At 43.6% G+C, this 18,345-nt stretch overlaps 1 protein-coding gene across 1 annotated transcript in view; it reads right to left on the reverse strand.

Annotated features, from left to right (window-relative positions):
• Positions 1-18,345, reverse strand: part of col25a1 (collagen type XXV alpha 1 chain) — a 130,251-nt gene that overhangs the window by 27,284 nt on the left and 84,622 nt on the right. The window contains exons 5-11 of the mRNA XM_030086068.1: positions 17,001-17,027; positions 14,858-14,884; positions 8,426-8,497; positions 7,745-7,861; positions 6,640-6,675; positions 1,297-1,323; positions 134-178 (exon numbers count right to left, since the gene is read on the reverse strand). Coding sequence (XP_029941928.1) covers positions 134-178; positions 1,297-1,323; positions 6,640-6,675; positions 7,745-7,861; positions 8,426-8,497; positions 14,858-14,884; positions 17,001-17,027 — 351 coding nt within the window. The remainder of the gene's footprint in view (positions 1-133; positions 179-1,296; positions 1,324-6,639; positions 6,676-7,744; positions 7,862-8,425; positions 8,498-14,857; positions 14,885-17,000; positions 17,028-18,345) is intronic.

The raw sequence follows: 18,345 nt of genomic DNA on the forward strand, positions 1-18,345 counted from the left end.
CAGGAAAGGAATAAAAGTGTTTGTTAATCACTGGTTTCCCCTGTAATTTATTTGTCAAAAAACAAAGACAAAATATTTGTACCCACATCACAATCACTTCTTGTATTATCTTCTTTTAAATGTGTGCACTCACCTTCAGTCCGTCAGCACCTGGGTTACCCGGAGGCCCAAGTGAACCCTGGGAAAACAAAAAACAAACCAATGGCTTTTAGGTGATGTTAAACAATTACATAATCCACTGCTGTGCACGGCGTGTGCTCATGTTATAACACCAGATTATTTCAATATCTGCCATGTTCTGGACAACGCCGACAGAGAGAAAACCTTTTCCAACTGTAAAAAAAAAAAAAAAAGCTTCATATCCTGTCTCTGCTTCTCAGTTTGCATGGACTGCTTCGACTTGAAAAAAGTAGATTTATTGTTTACTAGTAGATTGAGACTCCGAGGGTGATCTAATGGACTCCCACGCTCTCCTTCGCGGCAATTTGTGCTCTTTCACAATAAAAGCGGCCCGGTCTGAGGCAGCAGAAGAGAAAGTTCCATTCACTCAAGACAAACTGCATCAAGAAATGATTTAACACTGTTCTCTTTAATTATGCAACGCCGCCAAATCAGTCAGTGAAGCGATGAAACCTGAGGAACCCCGGCGACATTAGCCCTCCGCCGAGCGTGGCACTCCTCCAGCAGCAGATCTAATTGAGTAGCCTCAGGGCCTGGCTTATGAGTCATTAACACGGCGGTGTGTCATCAGTGACCCCTACACCCACACACACACACATGCGCTCACACACACGCGCGCGCGCGCAGACGGGAGGCCTTGCCGACAGATGACAGCGCAGACAGGAAGTGTCTGATTGGGTTTCACTGAACAAACACTGGCAGCTACCTGATGGCTGGAGATGGTTTACATCTGTTCCCCACATCAGCGCCACCAGGGACTCGCAGCTTGCATCGCAGCACTTAGCTCCAAGTTCTCTGTTCTCCATCTCTCGCCTCGTCTGCCAGTCCTTTTCCAAAAAAAAAAAAAAACCCACCCTCCCCCTGTCCGTGTTTACTTGCCCTGACTGTGGACCCCAACCGATGATCTCCAGGTAAACATATTTAACACCAGACACATTTTTTTTTTTTTTTTAAATTCCTGTCCTTTCTGCAACTTGCGCAACTCCAAAATCCAGAAATCCAGAGACGAAATGAAAACAGGGAACGAAAGAGGGCGACTCCGCAGAATCTGATCTCATCTAGTTTCAGAAAAGTGAGGAATATCAGTGGAGCAAGGAATTAAATTGGATAGCTTACCTTCAGCCCTTGTGGCCCCACAGGTCCCTACAAATGAGAGGAGAGCCGGAGAAAAGATTGAGTCGGGGAGAAATAGAACAAAAAGAGTCCATGTCAGATGAAATAATGTGATTTCCACGGCCAACACGGTCACAGCGGTCGGACTGGCAGGGCTCGTGGTCGGATTTCACGCGGCGAGCAACACCCTGCAGGCACGACCGAATCACAATCAACCCCTTGTTTTATTCTGCGGCGGAGAAAAGAGAATCCACCGACCGTGTGCATTCTTCTCATTGAACTTCACCATAAACATGAATCCCCAACGAGACCATGAATAACAAAACCTTTTAAAATTTTTATCTTTAGTGCCGATCTCCGTCTTCATTCATCTCAACAACTGTGAAAACTTGTCTTGCTTGTCTACGGTCCAGCGCACAGAGAGGTTCGTTCCCCTAAGTGGGCCAATATTTGGAAAGCTATAAAAATGCTGAAAAAAAGATAAAGTAGCCCGACACATCTTTAGCTGAGATTTAAATCAGTGATGGATATGTCTGGTGAGAGGTTTGCTATTTTCTGACAGTAAAACTGGAAGCCACGTTGGACCGTACACTTCCTCCGCGACGATCTGCCTAAAACAGCAAGATTACTTATGAGAAGCAAAGCGAAGTACGATCCGAGCGAACGCCACGCTGCTAAATCAAGACTCTGAACTCTCGGCGCTACCACCGCAGTTCATCAACACCTTCACACTTGGCTTTCACGACACTTCATGTTGGCCGGCCTTCTTCTCACTTTCTTCTCAAGATCTACAGCAAAGAGCGCCATTTGGCTCCTCACTCTCGGTTGACTGGAGGCCAGACAGAGCTTAACCCCCCCACCTCCTCCTCCTCCTCCACAAGCCCTCTACAGCAGCCACTCTCCTCGCTTTAGTCATGTTGACGCAGCGTAGCTGGCAAAACTAAAAATACGGTCCCCTGATGAGACCCAAAGTTTTGCGTGCCGGCGCTAAAAAAGTAGCCAGAAAAGGGCGTATCCAGATCGAGAAGACTGTCAGTGCTAATTCCAGTGAGTAAGAAGGGTACTCCTGCCCTGGCCAACTTATGACTTAATAATTACCTTTTTTTTTTTTCTAAGGACAGGCTGTTTGTTCGGTCATATCATATCTTGTTTGGTTTGTGTTGATGAAACACAGCAATCACCAAGTAACTAAAGCCCAGAACGTTCCCATTCTCAATTTCCATCCCCTCCCCCCCTTTAAAATTAGCTTGTTAAAACCCCGTAGCAACAAGTTCTCACATTTACAAAAGCGGCCCACACAGTTGCAGCTTATTTATGGTGCATTCCATCTGCACTTATAACAAAAAAAAAACAAAAAAAAAAACCTCAATGAACAACTTTCATTATCCCAGCCAAGCAAAAAAAAGATTTCCTCCCTGCTTTCCTCTAAAAGCCTTTGTTAGCTATCCTCAGTTGGGTTTGGTAAACATCTTTATGACCCGCTAGGTATGTGAGAGCATGTGCCACTCGCCTGAGTGCTAATTAGCTTGGCTACATGTGAGAGCACTCAGGAGCTACCGGCGGAAAAAAAAAAGAAGAAGAAGAGATTTTTCAAAAAAAGTCAAGAGTCCTCGAGGAAGTCTGGCTCTTTTGTAGTCAACTTTTGTCCCTGTCGTTAAAGGAAAGTAAAAACTAACAAACCGAAATATCAAATATGTAAAAAAGGGTACATTTTGAAGATAGACGTGTTCATCTTGACAGCACATGCTCAGCATATCAAAACCTCGGCTGCCTCATTTAACATTCATAAAGGGAAAGATTCCACAAATGTACAATATCAACAGGATGTCTATTGAAGTGGAGCATCGGAGCACAAACACAAAGCGCTGAATGTTTGCTACTTTCATTCATGACTTGGAAATGACAAACAATGAGGCGACTGCCGGGTCAATTCCCACACTCGGCCCGGAGCACTTGAACCCCCCCCCGCCCCAGGCACTTGAAGGACTTCCAGAGTTTTGAAGTTCTCGCTCGGCATTTACTGGGAAAACATTTGGCCTGATCAACACGCGGAAAAGCTACATGTCGGAGCTTTGGAGCTTCGCAACGCAGCTTTTGTTGCACTCAGAAGATAAGTTTGCAATACTACACTGTTTACATTGAATCAAAGTTTTTTTTTTCGACTCAAAGAATTTTATTGTTTGGACAAGTTGGGGCTTTATTGTCTTAAATTTAAGCAATGTCGTTATAGGTTAGCATAACACCGAGTTCACCACCTTCGCTGTAGAAACAAGACGTGTGCTTTACTTTGAAAGCCTTTGCAATCCCATTAGCTTCTTCACTGTTATTAAAAAAAAAGGAAACAGTGGCTGGCCAGATTAAAAGAACATTATGTAACCATTTCATTTAAATCGTAGCCTTGAATAATAAGTCTCCATGTCAACTCAAAGATGATTTTGTGCCATTTTTACCAGTAAACTTAGCAAAGTAAGCAAGTTTTACACTTTGTACCGAGTGTTTCAAAACAACGAAGACAGTTTAAAGGAGAGTGGGTTTATTATTAATCACATAAAAACAGAACCTACTCTTAGAACCACAAGAAAAAAAGTGTTGTTTTCAGCTTTTCTGCTGTTGAATGGTCCCTGGTGAAAACGTGAAATATTTTAGAAAGGAAAATGCAAATAGGGCCTAAAATAAAAAGTCAAAACTTTGACAACGATGGGAGGGATTGATTGACAACAAAGTAAATATTTCATCCATCAAGGACACCAAAATATTACAGGTATGTCTTCATTCTATGAAGCAATTAATTTGTATAAAATCCCTTGGTGTACGCCTGAAACGTGTTTGTATGCTGTGGACTAAATAGAGAATCGGTTAGAAGCTGTAGTACAACTGAAAATAGAAGAATGGGGTGTTTTTCATTAGGATGGATCATATTTAGGCAAATTGAATCTTTCTTTGGTGAAATCAAGTTCCAAATGAAAACTGCAAGGCACCTTCAGAGAACTGAAGACCCCCTTAATTTACCCCAGAGAGACCTTATGGCACTGATGATTTTGAACCCAGTCCTGAAAATATTTCCTTTTCTTCTTCTTTCTTTCCACCTCCCTCCCTCCCTCCCTCCCTCTCTCCCTCCCCGTTGCTCCACAAGAGTTTAATCCTTCTAACCAGCTCCATATGTCCTGGAAGGCTGCTGGAAAACTCTGGAATCTACTTTTGCCTCTTTAACAATAGCATCTACATCAAAAACGCTGAGCTGTGTGAAGTGGGCGCTAGATCCGAGAGCACAGTGAAAGAAGCAAAAGTTGGTTGAGCAGCGACTTCAGAATCTTTACCTCGATCTCACTTGCGCAAATCTGAAAGTGCCAGTCGTGTATCCTTGATGTACCTTTAGGTGACACAAAGTTTTGACTGGTTTTGTTGAGAGCGATGATTTGAAAAGACCTAAGCGAGCCGATTTCTTTTTCATCCCCCTCTGTATCGGTTCAACAGCTCAAATCATGAGCTACGGAGACAACAATGTCTTTCTGGCTGAAGTCGGCGGCCCTCGAATGGAAAACGAGCTTTGTCACATCTCTTTACAGCCACAGTGACATGCTCATCTCCCGCTGCTTTACAGTGGAGGGGTAGATTTCCACATGATGACATTCGTCCTTGTTAAAAGTACATTAGTGTCACGCTGTGTATACAGTCGTGAAATACTACTCCCCCTTTTTCAAGTGTTACCGAGCTTAATTTATTATTAAAAGCTCTGCATGAGATCTCTGAGCTCATTGTGAATGGGAATCACCATTCATCTTTTGACAGAAAGGCTGCAGCTGCTGTCTTGAGCGGCCTCGTAAGAGCCGGAGAGCGATGGGAGCGCACCTGGAGCGCAAGTCGCTTCACATTTGTGACACAATGAATTTAGCACTTTGTCAAAAAAAAAAACTGACAAATGTATTTGCCAAAAATAAAAAGGTTTTGTAGAAGTTTCCTCCAAATCTCACATGTTTTTTCCACTTCCTGCAGAAGGTCTAAAGAGATGGAAATGTTTGCACCTCTTCTGTCGGCTCCGCTTTCTCCCATCATGCTCCTGTGAGATCTGACATGGCCGTGTGTGTGTGTGTGTGTGTATGTGTGTGTGTGTGTGTGTGTTTGTGTCACGTTTTCCATCTTTGCTTGCTGTGGAATCCGGCTCGACCTATTCAATTTAGCTTTTACGAGTTGAGTTTAATCAAATGCTTCATTTTTCTCGGCGCCGCAGGCTCGATCCAGTCGCTGTGAAGTGGAACAGCTTGTCGTGCCGTGCGTGGGGCTCATGGGAGAAAACGAGCAGCTTGGCAGGTGATCATAAAATGCGTTATTGTGTTCGCGAAGGCTGTCTATTGACAAAGTTGTTATTAATAATGACACATTGTGAGCGTCTGTTATATTACAACACAACAAGAGTTGACTCATTTGGAAAGCTGTAATAATCTACAATGAAATTACAATATAATCTTGTAAAGACTCGCAGGATAAATCCATGGATATGAATAACACGATGAAAGGTAAGTAAGGTCAAATTAATGACTCAACTAAGTGGGACAATTTCCATATTTCCTTTATTCTTATGCTAGCACTGCATAGACTTATCTTCACTTTAGTTTCTGTATTGATTAAACTAGTGTGGTGAGGTTTAACGGTGCAAGCAGGTGCATTTTTCCCTCTGTGATTAATAAAGTATTTTCTATTCTATTCTACAACTGATCAATCTTTCACCATTTCTGTTCTTAGTTAACAAGCTGCAGGTGTTAGCTTCGCTTTTAGGAAGATTTATGAAAGTGCTCATTTCTGTAATTGTTAATTTTTTCATCCATTTTGACTCATTGGGATGAATGGAGAGGCTGTATTGGCGTGAGGAGGTTAGGTTTCGGTCACCTTCCTCCTCCAGGTAAGGAAGAGAACCAACAGCGGCCACAAAATATCAAAGAAACGCCACATTTTCTACAGTCATCCTGACAGGTAATGAGTAAAGAATTCATTTTTCCAAAATGTTAGACTGTGAGAGAGAGGCAAACCATAGGTTGAACTCTAGTTGGCCTAATATCTAAATATTCCTTAATTAGAAAAAAAAAAAAAAACCCCAGTACGTCATGTAGTTTTGATCATTTGCACCTTTCTGTATCTTTATCCCTGCAGTAATTATTTGATTCATGGTTTCTCACTGACCACGCCGTACGATATCCAGATCCGCTTCACGTCCTCCTCAACATCGCTGATTTGAAACAAATCGCTTCCCGTACCTCAGTCTACTTCACATTTCAAACAGTTAAGCAGTTTTTCTCAACGCACAAGGTCAATCGTGATGCAAATGTTATTTTAAAAGTTTTTTTTCCTCACCATTGGTCCCGTTTCTCCAGGCTGTCCAGGATCACCCTTTTAGAAAAAAAAAAACACCAAAAGGGAATCGTTACCGAACGAAACGTTCTCGGCAAATATACATTCAGAAGACTTTCCACATGATGTTACTTCCCCCGTTCTGTCTTTTCTTTTTTCTAGCTACGCTGCTGCCAGGCTGAGTCCAGGATTGTCGTGCTCCTGCACCGGGCTGGCTGGGCGGTATTTATCACGCCTCAGCACCTGTATCCTCAGCTGCTTCCAAAGCCTGTGCTTTTTATTCCAGGTCTGCTTCCTGGACGTTGCTGCTGTTTTTGGTTCAGCAATAAGACATATGTCCAGATTCACCCAGCCAAATTTCGAGCATTACTCCATTTTTACCTCTCCGTGGCATTTCGAGAACAATGCAGGCCTCCGTTCGCCCGAGTGAATCGTGACAGGGGAAATAAATCACGAGAGAAATACAGCTACCTACGGACCAGACGTCTAATTTCGAAGGGGAAAAAAAGAAGAAAAAAAAAAGGCAACAATTACTGCGACTACGACTGGAAAAAATGAAAACAATAATCATCTGAAACCCGGAAAGAACCAGATAAAAAAAAAAAAAAATAAAACATTTGATATTTTTGCACTCCCATTCTGATCTCTGCCAAAACAATAAAGATCAGATGAAAAGCTTCAGAAGGTTTTATGGCCAAACATAATTGATGGGCCTTTTTATGTTTCTTCTTTCACTCACATAAATTAGCGTGATGCCAGTGACATGCCTAAAGACATGGAAAATGTTATTTTATAATGAAAAAAAAAAAAAAAGACGTAAATGTAAATCTAGACAGTAAAACATTCTCTTTGGGGGCTTATTCATGTTTAGCTACAGACATTAGGGGCAGAGAACTGCGATGTGGCCTCTGTAGTCCTCATTAGAAAGGTTTTTATTGGAGTGGATCCTCCCAGCAACAAGTCAAAATCTAACAGAGGCCGACTTGTTTTACTCCATCTGGAAACAAAACAGCATCTATAGAACTCAGTGTATCTTAATAACACAAACTAAAAATTAAAAGATGTTTGTCAAGTTTTCATAGCTGTGAAATGTAAAAGGATTACTTACAGGCAGACCGGGCACACCTCTGGGTCCATCCTTGCCGGTGTCGCCGGGAGGTCCTCTCGGTCCGGGAGGGCCCGGCGGCCCCGGAGGCCCGGGTGGTCCGGCTTGCCCCTGATCTCCCTGTGTGGCGAAACGGGCCCCAATTCAGGATCATTACACTGTGATATTGTTGGATCTGACCGAGACTGGAGCCACTACAGTTAAACGATAATGAAGAGAGAGTAGCGAGACGATGTTGCGGGTGGCTCTGATTAGCCTCGATTAATAACATGGAGAAGAGTAATGCAAAGATCCATAGCTGAAATAATATTTTTTTGGAAATGCATGCAATCCTCGTTGCACTGGACAAGAGCTAGGTATGAAGTACGAACTGAGAAAACAGATTAACGATCTGAGAAAACACAGGAAAATGTGTGGTCTGCTATTATCTTGGATTATTAGAATTTTCAAAGACACCAATAAACAATCCTGCTTGTGGGAAAAATCTTTTGAACACTTCCAGGACAGTAATTCATGTTACCTTAATAAAACATTGTGTTTTTTTTAATTATATTTCAATATTTTTGCATTAAAAGGTGCAGAAGAGTGCTTCTGACAGATGTATCTGAAGGCTTGCATGCAAAAAAAAAAAAAAACTGGCCAGAGAGAAGAAGAGTGAAAGACAAGAGAGGACACACCCACTACCTTAATGAGCCGTCGCTTTATGAGCTGCTGGTCAGCGGAAAGAAAGCCATGATTGATCTTAGGGAAGACCATCTGAGCAGGTGTGTGAAGTCAAGAGGTCGGAGGTCAGAGGTGAGAGAAGGTTGAAGGAGGACGAGGTCCCGGAAGAAGAGGGGAGGAGGAGGAAGAATGCAAATGCAAAAAGAAACAGATTCTGTTAGAGAGACGCTTGTTCATGAACCCCGGTTCAGCACCTTCACAGATAAGGGGAGGAGGGGGGGGGGGGAGACGGGGGGGGGGGGAGAAATCCACACTTTTCCAGCGACAGGGGTGGTTTGCTTCGGAAGTCTGAGCTTATTTTCTTGGATTCGCGGACCATAATTACCACCTCTGGGGTGTGGAGCGCACCGCGGCGGCTTCACCATGCCCCTGGAAAAATGGGAATTCCTCCTCTGTGAAAGTGCTGCCATCATCATCACGGTGCCTGCTGCTCGGGCGGACCACAGGAGCCGCGCACACTGAAACCAGCGCGGTTGACCTCTTCCAAGTTGAGGTCGACTTCCCCCCTTCCTTTCTTTCAATGCGTGCATTATTTCAGCTTGTGTCCGTCCGTATTAAGTGGTTTTATCCATCGCTGAAACAATCCTTGAAGGCCAAATTGGTGGAGTGAAGGATTTGTGGTGAGCCATGGGCATGAGTTTTGAAAAAAACATTTTGCCACTTTGGTTCATCGGCGACCGTCTGGACGGGAGCCAGACCAGGCCTTGGTTTCGGGACGCCGATTCGGGAGACCTGGCATGTCGAACGGAACGAAACTCTCCTGAGTGAGAGGCTGGTAGCAGAGAAGGAGGATAATGACTGAGTGGCTGTGATTAATTGGACGGGGGTTTTCCTGCGCACGCTCTATCGTCGGCCTCAGCGACTCATTGACTTCCAGTGTGCGCTGGCGGCGAGGTCGCGCCGAGCGGCAGGACAGCAGCACCACCGACAAACCTTGACAGTCAGGATCTGATTGCTGTGCAAAGCAGCCAGCGTAGGCAGACCAGGCAATCCCTGAAGGGACACACAGCAAAACGTCGCACAACACACACAATGACACTCAAACACTGTACACAACAATGAACAAAGGAAGAAGAAGATAAGCATCGGAGCTGTGACTGAAATGAGGTCCTGAGCATGTGGATATGTTTGAAATGTTTTATTTTTAATGTGTAAAAATCCGACATGAAACTCGACTGTCAAACAAAACGTCCGGGGGAACCAGACATTTCCATTCAGACCCAAACAGATGGAGCAATTTGATTTTAACCATTTCGCTTTAAAACAAGTCCAAGTTTACTCTTGTCCATGACGCTGTGCGCAACAACGGTGCCTGAACTAGAACGCGGAGGCGACGCTGTCAGAGCTAAGTAACCGTTTCCTCTTGTTTTCTTCCAGCGACAAGAGCAGAGCATTTCAGATGATTATCACACAATGCCGTCGGAGCTGCGGCGAAGCTGGTAAACTGAGAGCCCGTATTGTTCAACGGGGTTTCGGGGGGAACATCAAAAGATTGAGATGTTCGATGGAAATTCGGTCAACTGGTTTCCAATTCCCTTTTCAGCACACTTTATGACAGATGTGATCCAATCATGAAAATTGAATAAAAGAAGAAAGCATTGGGGAAAACTGGAGGAGGAATGGTTTACAGCTGCCATGTAACTTTAATCGCAATCCAAAAACGTTGACATTTTGACGTCCTTACATAGTTTTTGAGTGTTACGGTAAAGCCAACGCACTGTTTTTGTCTTATTTCTTTTAGGGAGGACGTTGTCCAGACTCACGTTTTATTCCTTTTCACTTCCTTGCATGACTATATAATCTAATGACGTCTTTGACTGCAACGAGGCTTTTATGGTCACAACGACATAAAACTGTCCACCGGGACATTAATCGACATTTGCTGAACTTGTCCCTCAACGGCAATCATTCGATGACGGGAGAACTCGTTCGGCACGGCAGGTCCAGCTTTTCTCTACATATTCAAGACTAGTACCGCAGCTGAAGAGGTAAAACATGCTGGACTTCCTGGTTCAAAACAAAGGGCCTGATTTTTCGTTTCTGTGGAAAAAAAAAAAACTGCCAAAAATCTGTATTCAAGTGCAACGAATCTTCCAGTCCTTAAATTGCACTTAATTCTAAGTAAATATATTGTTGGAAAACACTTCAGTGAAAGTACAAAGTACTTTTGTCGAGAACTTTTCAAAGTGTTTAATTGCTTTGTTGATGGCGTTTGACTTGTACTGCCAACGCACGTTTCACAAAGGAAAGGAAAATGTAATTACTGCAGATTGATTTGTAAACAAATGCAGACATAAAGCAGGAATTTTCTGTATTCAAACTACATAAGCACTGCTCACAAATATGCAGATGAAATGGCTTGAATACTAATTCAAATCACTGACATATTTGTCAGACTTATGATTTCAAAAGTGTGAAATGTACTGAAGTACGTCAACACACATAGTACAGAATTTCCAGACATCTTGAAGGCCGATCCCATTTGTTATCAAAGATTAGAATAAAGTACGCAGCCCTGTCCTGCCCTTTATTGGATTTGTGCGAGTTGAGCAAACCCAGCCAGCGTTACCCAAAATAGTGTTTCCCAAACTTATCGGTTAAAAATGTCTGTGCTTATAACGCTTAAACTCGAAACACACGTTTGGAAATATAAAACAAGTGGAAGACCTACAATGTATGGTTGTATTTGAATAAAATAATCAGATTTTATATTTGCCATGATTGTAGTTGCTATATTTAAAACTAACTCTACATTCGGTTGTGGCACCGTTTCATGTATTGTCTCCACGGATCGCTGGTTTTTGAGAGTCCTGGATCATGGAGCGATGGGACAATGTGCCTATTAAAGAAGATATATGAGGCCAATTTAACAAAGACAATGAAAAAGTCAAGGCAATGTTCCATTTCAAATTGAAAAATATATAGCCATCCTCTGCCTGCCATTGTATGGACTGAAAGTCTTGAAACTTGGTAACATAAGTGGCGGTGGCATGTAAAAATAAATGTTCCGAGCATCAAACAAAGGTCGGAGGTCGTACTCCCATCACAAATAACCCACCCGGGAGAAGCAGAGAAAGTATTTCCCCAGGACTGGCACGCTGGCATGAAACATGCTCTGTAAGAGCTTAATCTTCATCTTGAAGCTTAAGATAAAATCTGGTCTATCCAAACACGGCTTTGGTGCCGTCCCTCTGGTTTTCCAAAGATAATTCAAAAAGCATGGCTCATTAAGAATATGGCTTTTGAGGGAGGCAGATTTAATTCGGGCCTGGAGCAGAACAGAGCGCGGGATCCTCTTACGCTGCAGACAATAGTCGCGCTGTGTGTAACTGTGACCGAAGCACAAAGTATCTCTCGAATTATTTACAACCTCAAACATTGGGAGGACAAAGAGGAAAAAAAAAAAAAAGTGACTGTGGTGAAACACAAAACAAAAAGTCCACGCATGGAATGGTGTGCAGTGCATGTGCGGGTTGGCGCACGCGGCGGTTTTCTGAGTTTTTCTGTCATTTTGTGCTGTAGCCAGGTCGAAGACCTCACAGACCAATGAGGGGAAAAAAAAAAAAAAAAAAAAAAAAGTTATCTGACAAAATAGCAGCAGTTTGATCTCTCTGTGAAGGAGATGAGGGGAAAAATGAGAGAAGTTTGACGAGGTGTGGGTTGGTGTTCGTCGGGCTTTGCCTCCGCTGTGGTGTCTGTGTGCGAGGACGATAATGACACGGCGGTTGACAGAGCATCCCGACCATCGACAGATTGCTTTGTTTTGTTTTTCTCCTTCCATAACGGATGTTGGTTATTTGGCGAGGAGCTCTACTGCTATGTACTCGCCTGCAGCAAGATGACTGCGTCTGCAGTAAACAAAAAGCCAGATATGAGGACGATCGGCAGGAACCGGGCAGATCCAGCGTCTCCTCCACCACACCAAAGACACCGCAGGCTGTGACATTTTCTGAATATCGATACGTGGAGTGGATCGCCACTCTAACGCACAGATGGCTTTCATATATTTAAACGTGGAAAAATACATTTGTTTGAAGCCTCGAATTTGGCAAAAATCTCAATTTATCTGAAGTGAAAATTCATTCGGAGGCTTTTTGCTTTTTGTGCACACAAGATGACTGCAAAACGATTCCTTGTGCAGGACTGAAAACTCAAATCCTGGAAATTACATAATCACACTCTCTTTATTTTGGAAGAACATTGCAAATTTGTCAAATCCCAAGTTGTGAGAGGCAAAGCATTCTCCAAACAATGGCGGGTACTTTTTTTTTTTGTGAGGAATCTGAAGTGCGACCAGCCCAGGAGTCCTCTAACCTTTGCTTGACAGCTGTAGTTTGCGCCATTCCTCAAAAAGGACCACACACCGTCACGCAGAGAGCCTCGTAGCTGGCAACGCACGGTAATTATAACCCTCGATTGGACCTCCAGCGGAGGCCGCGCATTTGTTTGTCAAAAGTGACCAATTTATTATTTGCTGCTTGGTTAACCTTTGATGTTTGGACGCGACCTGTGACCTTCCGGGCAGACAAATGGCTGAACCGTGACATGTGGAAAACAGGCAAAAGAAAGGACATTTTGACAACAATGCAGGAATTCTTGAACTATCTCTGGTTGTAAAAGGTTTAAATTGACCTAAAAAAAAAAAACCCACTAAAGTATGTGCAGACTACAAGCCTGCTCTTTACGCAAGTTAAGAACTGAATATGATGAAATGTGGCAGATTGCGGCGCATGCAGGACACACTCCTGACATGCTCTGCTGTTTACATATACCTCCATGTGGGTTCAATCACCTGCCTGCACACAGTCAATACTGAGCATGAAATTAGAGTCAAACAGAGTCAAGGTCACGCAGCACTTGTCCCGTTATGCCTTCATTTATTTAGTAAATCTTTCTAATACGGTTCCACTGCATTTACTTACTAATGTAATGTGCAAAGTCAATATGCTGCTCTGGGAAGGTAATACGATTCGGTGGTGACCTAAACCACCCCCACCCCCCTGAAATGCTCCATATTTAACTGTGACGCTGTTCTTTTCTAGGTTGCAGGGGACATTTGAGGCGTAATTGGAAGTTAATGAAACTCCGTCTCGAAGCAACTTGTTTTGTTTATTTCTATGAGACAAATACGAGCTCTAAACGAGGATAAATCACTGAACCGATAGAGACAGATGACTCCGTTTCCTGGGTTAAAAGGGTACAAATTAGAGGCAAAACCCAAGAAACTCAATCCAAGTGGGGACAGTTTCCTCCACCGAAGCCATTTCCTTTCTGCCTCTCAGACCAGACGATTACAAAACACTTTTAAAAATCATTAAAAATTAACAAAGGGTTCTCAAATTTGAGAATGTGTTTGTGGATTTGGTGAAAGCCGCATGGACAGAAACAATCTCTGCAAACTCGTCCGTAATCTGAAGCAAACCTGAGTGAAACGCCGGACGGATCGCTTTGAGACCGCTAATCGAGTTTCACAGGAAAAGGCCGTCCGCATTGACTTTCAAATCATAAGTGGCGCTCACGGAGAGCTCGCAAAGTGAATCGCCAAACTACCGATGTGTGGCTGGGTGCCGGGGGGTCGCGCTGGGAGGACGTCCTGGTGACAAGACAGACTCTGTTCTGGTGTCTTTCGGTGCGCCGGACGCCTTTGCGCTCTCTAGAAACCGGCTCCAGACGATCTACCCTCCATGAACTGAACCGGAGACAAAGGAAGCAAAAAAAAAAAAAAACGTGCACGTGCGTGCGTGCGTGTGACCCCTCGGTTAATGCAGTCTACTTTAAACAAACCTGTGCAGTCTGGTTTTCAAAGAGCGCTCTTTTTTTTTTTTCTTTTTAACCATTATTCCAGAAAAAATGAGAGCTGTGCTAACTGTTGAGTGGAGACGGAGTAATTCATTTCAGAGTCTGTCAGGCGCAGAGAAGCACTCACATTAGCATCATTTAGAAGCTGCACTTTTATAGAAATGTCAAAGTACAGAGCTGGAAATGATTAAAGTTCCGAACACGGCACGACACGGCGAGAATTGAAGTGAATCACGAGTAATTACAGAGGGAGCTAGTTGGCTTTTAATTATTGCCGAGGCTGAGCAGAGCCCGTCTGCTGGCGAGCTTCTATTTCATGTTCAATTCACAGACAAGAGGTTTGAAAAAAAGAGGCTTTCGCACCCAGAAAACTAGAGTCCTCCTGCCTCCCAAATCTCGATGAAGAAATACTGAAATGCTTGTTGTGTTTGGCCACAATGGAAGAACACTATCCCAAGAATGTCATGCATCTCAAACCTTTTACCCACAATTCAGCTGGGGAAGGGAGGGGGGACGGGAGACACACACACACACACACACACACACAGTCACCATCATCTGGTAATCACAAGGAGTCAGAATAAAACTACATACCCGCGGTCCCTGGTCGCCTTGATCTCCCTGTGGAAGGCAGAGAAAAGAATGTGTGAACACACACACACCAGTACGGTGCTAATATTAACTTGAGCCTCACCAAAATTCACTGATAAAATCAATAAACAATGCAGGAACCCTCAGCTATTTTCTCTGGTCAAATGTGAAATCACTTAAGATAACAGAGGCCGACATGAGCTGGGTCTGAAAGAAAGGAAGAGCGCGGCGGTGTGAGGTTTGGTGGGTTTTGGCGAGGGGTGGGGCGGGGGCTGAATGTGGGGAGGCTGCAGTGCCAGGCCAGATTTCATGCCCCAGAGATCTCTGGCGCTCCGCCGTTCTGCGGAGGTAGACGTCCGTGTACGGAGCGCAATCCCCCAACCAAGAAAACATTTGGTTTCGGGCTCGACCTGCGCGGCGAACGCTGTGGGTTCATCACATTAGAGCGAACTCACAACGTCAATCGATCACGAGTGGGATGAGTGAGGATTCCTGAAGCCATCTCCCATGGTGCGCCTCACTCTCCTGCTGGCCGCGCTACAGTTCAGCCGCAGCAGCAAAACCCAGCCCGACAGCTCATCACACACGGACGGGAATCCGGCTCAAACTAATTTTAATGTCATGCCTGAGCGACTTCTAATAAAACAGCTCTCGGAATTCCTGTAATTTCTCATCGGGCTCTTGGTCCAAACCTGGATTTAATGGGAGAACGGTTTGCGAGTCGCCTCACCGATGACGTCCGCTTTATTCGTCTTGGGTGGGGGGGGGGGGGGAACGCAACGCAGTGTGTTTTTCATTTTTATCAAAGCGCAGATGAAGTGGTTCACATGAGAGGCATGAACATGAACGCAATCAGGAGGGGTTGTGATTATCATAATGGATCCAAATCTGCTGGGTTAACTCATCCTTACACTGGGGTTTTTTTTCTTCTTCTTCTTCTTCCAGCTAGAGGAGGAACCGTTGATTCATGACGGCGGTCAGCGACTACAGCTAACACTATTAAACACTCCACATTACAGGAAATCTCCAGTTGCTCAAGTGTGCGGCCTGACGTCGATGACAGGCGTAATCATGTGTTTCCCCGAGTCTGACGTGAGCTCTGGTTCGCTCTCTCACGCTATGGCACATTTATCTTTCTGATATTTTTCTGCTAACCGGGCAAGTTGCTCGACTCGTTCGTGGACGGCCGATTAAAAAAAGGCTAATGTTCCCCCGTTCGGCCGTTTCAACCGGGAAGCCTCATAACAGCCACCTGTTTCCACATCGGGAGAAGTCAAGGGGTCTGAATCCGCCGCGTTTCAGTGCCCGAGTCCCGCAGACGTATAAAAAGACAGTGCGGTGATTTTAGTACGCTCCGCTGCTGTTTTATGAAGGAATGCTCAGTGAGGCGTTTAAGGGGGTTCGGACTTCTGCCGTTTAACGTTCAGTCGCCGCGGACTGGTGAGCAGCGGGAAGAATTTAAATATCCAGGCGGCAGGACTGAGGGGTTTCGGGAGGGCTCGGGCGAGAACTGAGAGCAGCAGCTGGCATGTGGCGCTTTTTATAGACGGATTAACCGAGGCGGAAGAAAAACAAAGCTTTTTATCATCTTGACCTCCCCACATGTAAAATGGATAAAGACTGCAAATTCAACTGAATTTTTGTCCCTTTCCACTCATAAAAAACAAAAAAAATTGATGCAGAGGCGCGAAACAAGTTTATCCATAAAATGATGCCGATACAGGTGATAAAGTCAGAAAGTTCTACCTTTAAGACAAAAACTGGATCTCAGATTCCCCTGAAGATTTCCTTCCCTTTTCAAAGTGGTTTTTCACAGTTTTAACTAATTTGACTCCAGCTATTCTGCGTAATTTAGAGTTTTGATTTCTTTTTTTTTACCATTTTCAACCATTCTTATGGGTTTTTTTTTTTTTTTTGCTATTTTTAGACATTTTTTAAAATATTGTGTTTTTCCACTTTAATCACTTTTAGATTTTTCACTGCCCCTTTTTTTCAAACAAATTTTTGAGCTTAAGTCTATTGTATAAGTAAAATAAACACGAGGTAAAAATGCTAATTACTACAACTACAACTTCTATAATTAACTTCTGCCAATTGCAACAACAAATTATCAACAGCTTCGGCAAAAGAATATGAGATTACTCACCTTTTCACCTTTGGGACCTGGAGGACCCTATAAAGACAGAGAAGAAAAGAATAGTTTACTTTGTTGCAGCATGAAGTGAAAGAAAAAGGAAACTCTAGAACGCAAGCGGTCTGTGGAAATATAACATTTAAAAACCAAAATGACCAAGAAACAAATAGAGCTGCTGATCAAGGCTCGAACATCACGGCCCTGGAGAGCGAAATGACACAATTGGAAGATTAACAAACTGGATTTTGATGAAACTAACTTCTATACCTTCTGACATCTTTCACTTGTTTGGATTACAGTTTGCTGTCACAGTCTGGGAAACGGTACCTTCAGCCTCTGCAGGCAGCGGGGCTTACACAAACACACCATTAAAACATTAAACAGACCCAAATCAAGTCCATGTTTACTTAGACGATCAAATCCAGAAATCTCCGAGCACTGGCAGAAGCACAGTGAGAATGTGCCTAAACAAGAGGAAACCTTATTTTTCTACATAAACAGCGGTCGATGCGAGGCAGCTTTAAATGTAACGGCTGTCAATCAGCCGGCGCGGCTCACGGGTGGCCTGTGGAGCACCGGGGGTGACGGAGGACCTGATGGAGAGCTGCACGTCAACAGGTTCATGTCTGCAAAGTGGATTTTTAATGTTAAAGATAAAAGATGAAGTTCAATGTGTTGAGTGGGCTGATTTAAAAAAAAAAATGGAATAATCAGTCTTCAAACTTAAAAATAGATCATTTTAGCTCATATGATGATTTATATTTCATATGCAAAGCAGTGCGCTCATTTCTTATTAGAGATAAAACAAGCGTATGAGGGTTTTGACACAAAAAAAATGACATAAAAGGAAGAAATATCTGTGAAGCAGCTCTGATTCACAGCTGGGGGTGACGATGGCAGTGGGGGCGGGGGGGATCTGGATCCCTCAGCCGTGGTTAAACAGTCTCCCAAAACATTATTTGAGGAGATTATATTAGATAATACTGACAGCATTTGTGCTGATGAAATGAAAGCAATGACACATTTGTAAATAGGATCTGTCGGTGCAGTCGTGCTGTTCTGTTTTTGCAAACAATTACAGTTTACGCTTGGATCCACTGCAGAAAAAAAAAAAAAAAGTGATTCAGAGTTCAATCACTCAGATAATGTTCAGTCCAAATGAAAGCTAACAACATGAAACCAGAAAGGCCGAGTCTGTGAAGGAAAATGTTTGTATTCAAGGCTGTGTATTGTCACTAATCTGGATACGGCTTAATATCTGTTCGATACGACCTGCAGCCACCAGGAGGCGGTCTGCATATTTTGGCTCTTTATATTTTCTCAGATCAAGAAAGTGTTTGTTTGCCAAGATGGTGAA

Source organism: Salarias fasciatus, chromosome 3 (assembly GCF_902148845.1).
Source record: "Salarias fasciatus chromosome 3, fSalaFa1.1, whole genome shotgun sequence".
Lineage (NCBI taxonomy): Eukaryota > Metazoa > Chordata > Actinopteri > Blenniiformes > Blenniidae > Salarias > Salarias fasciatus.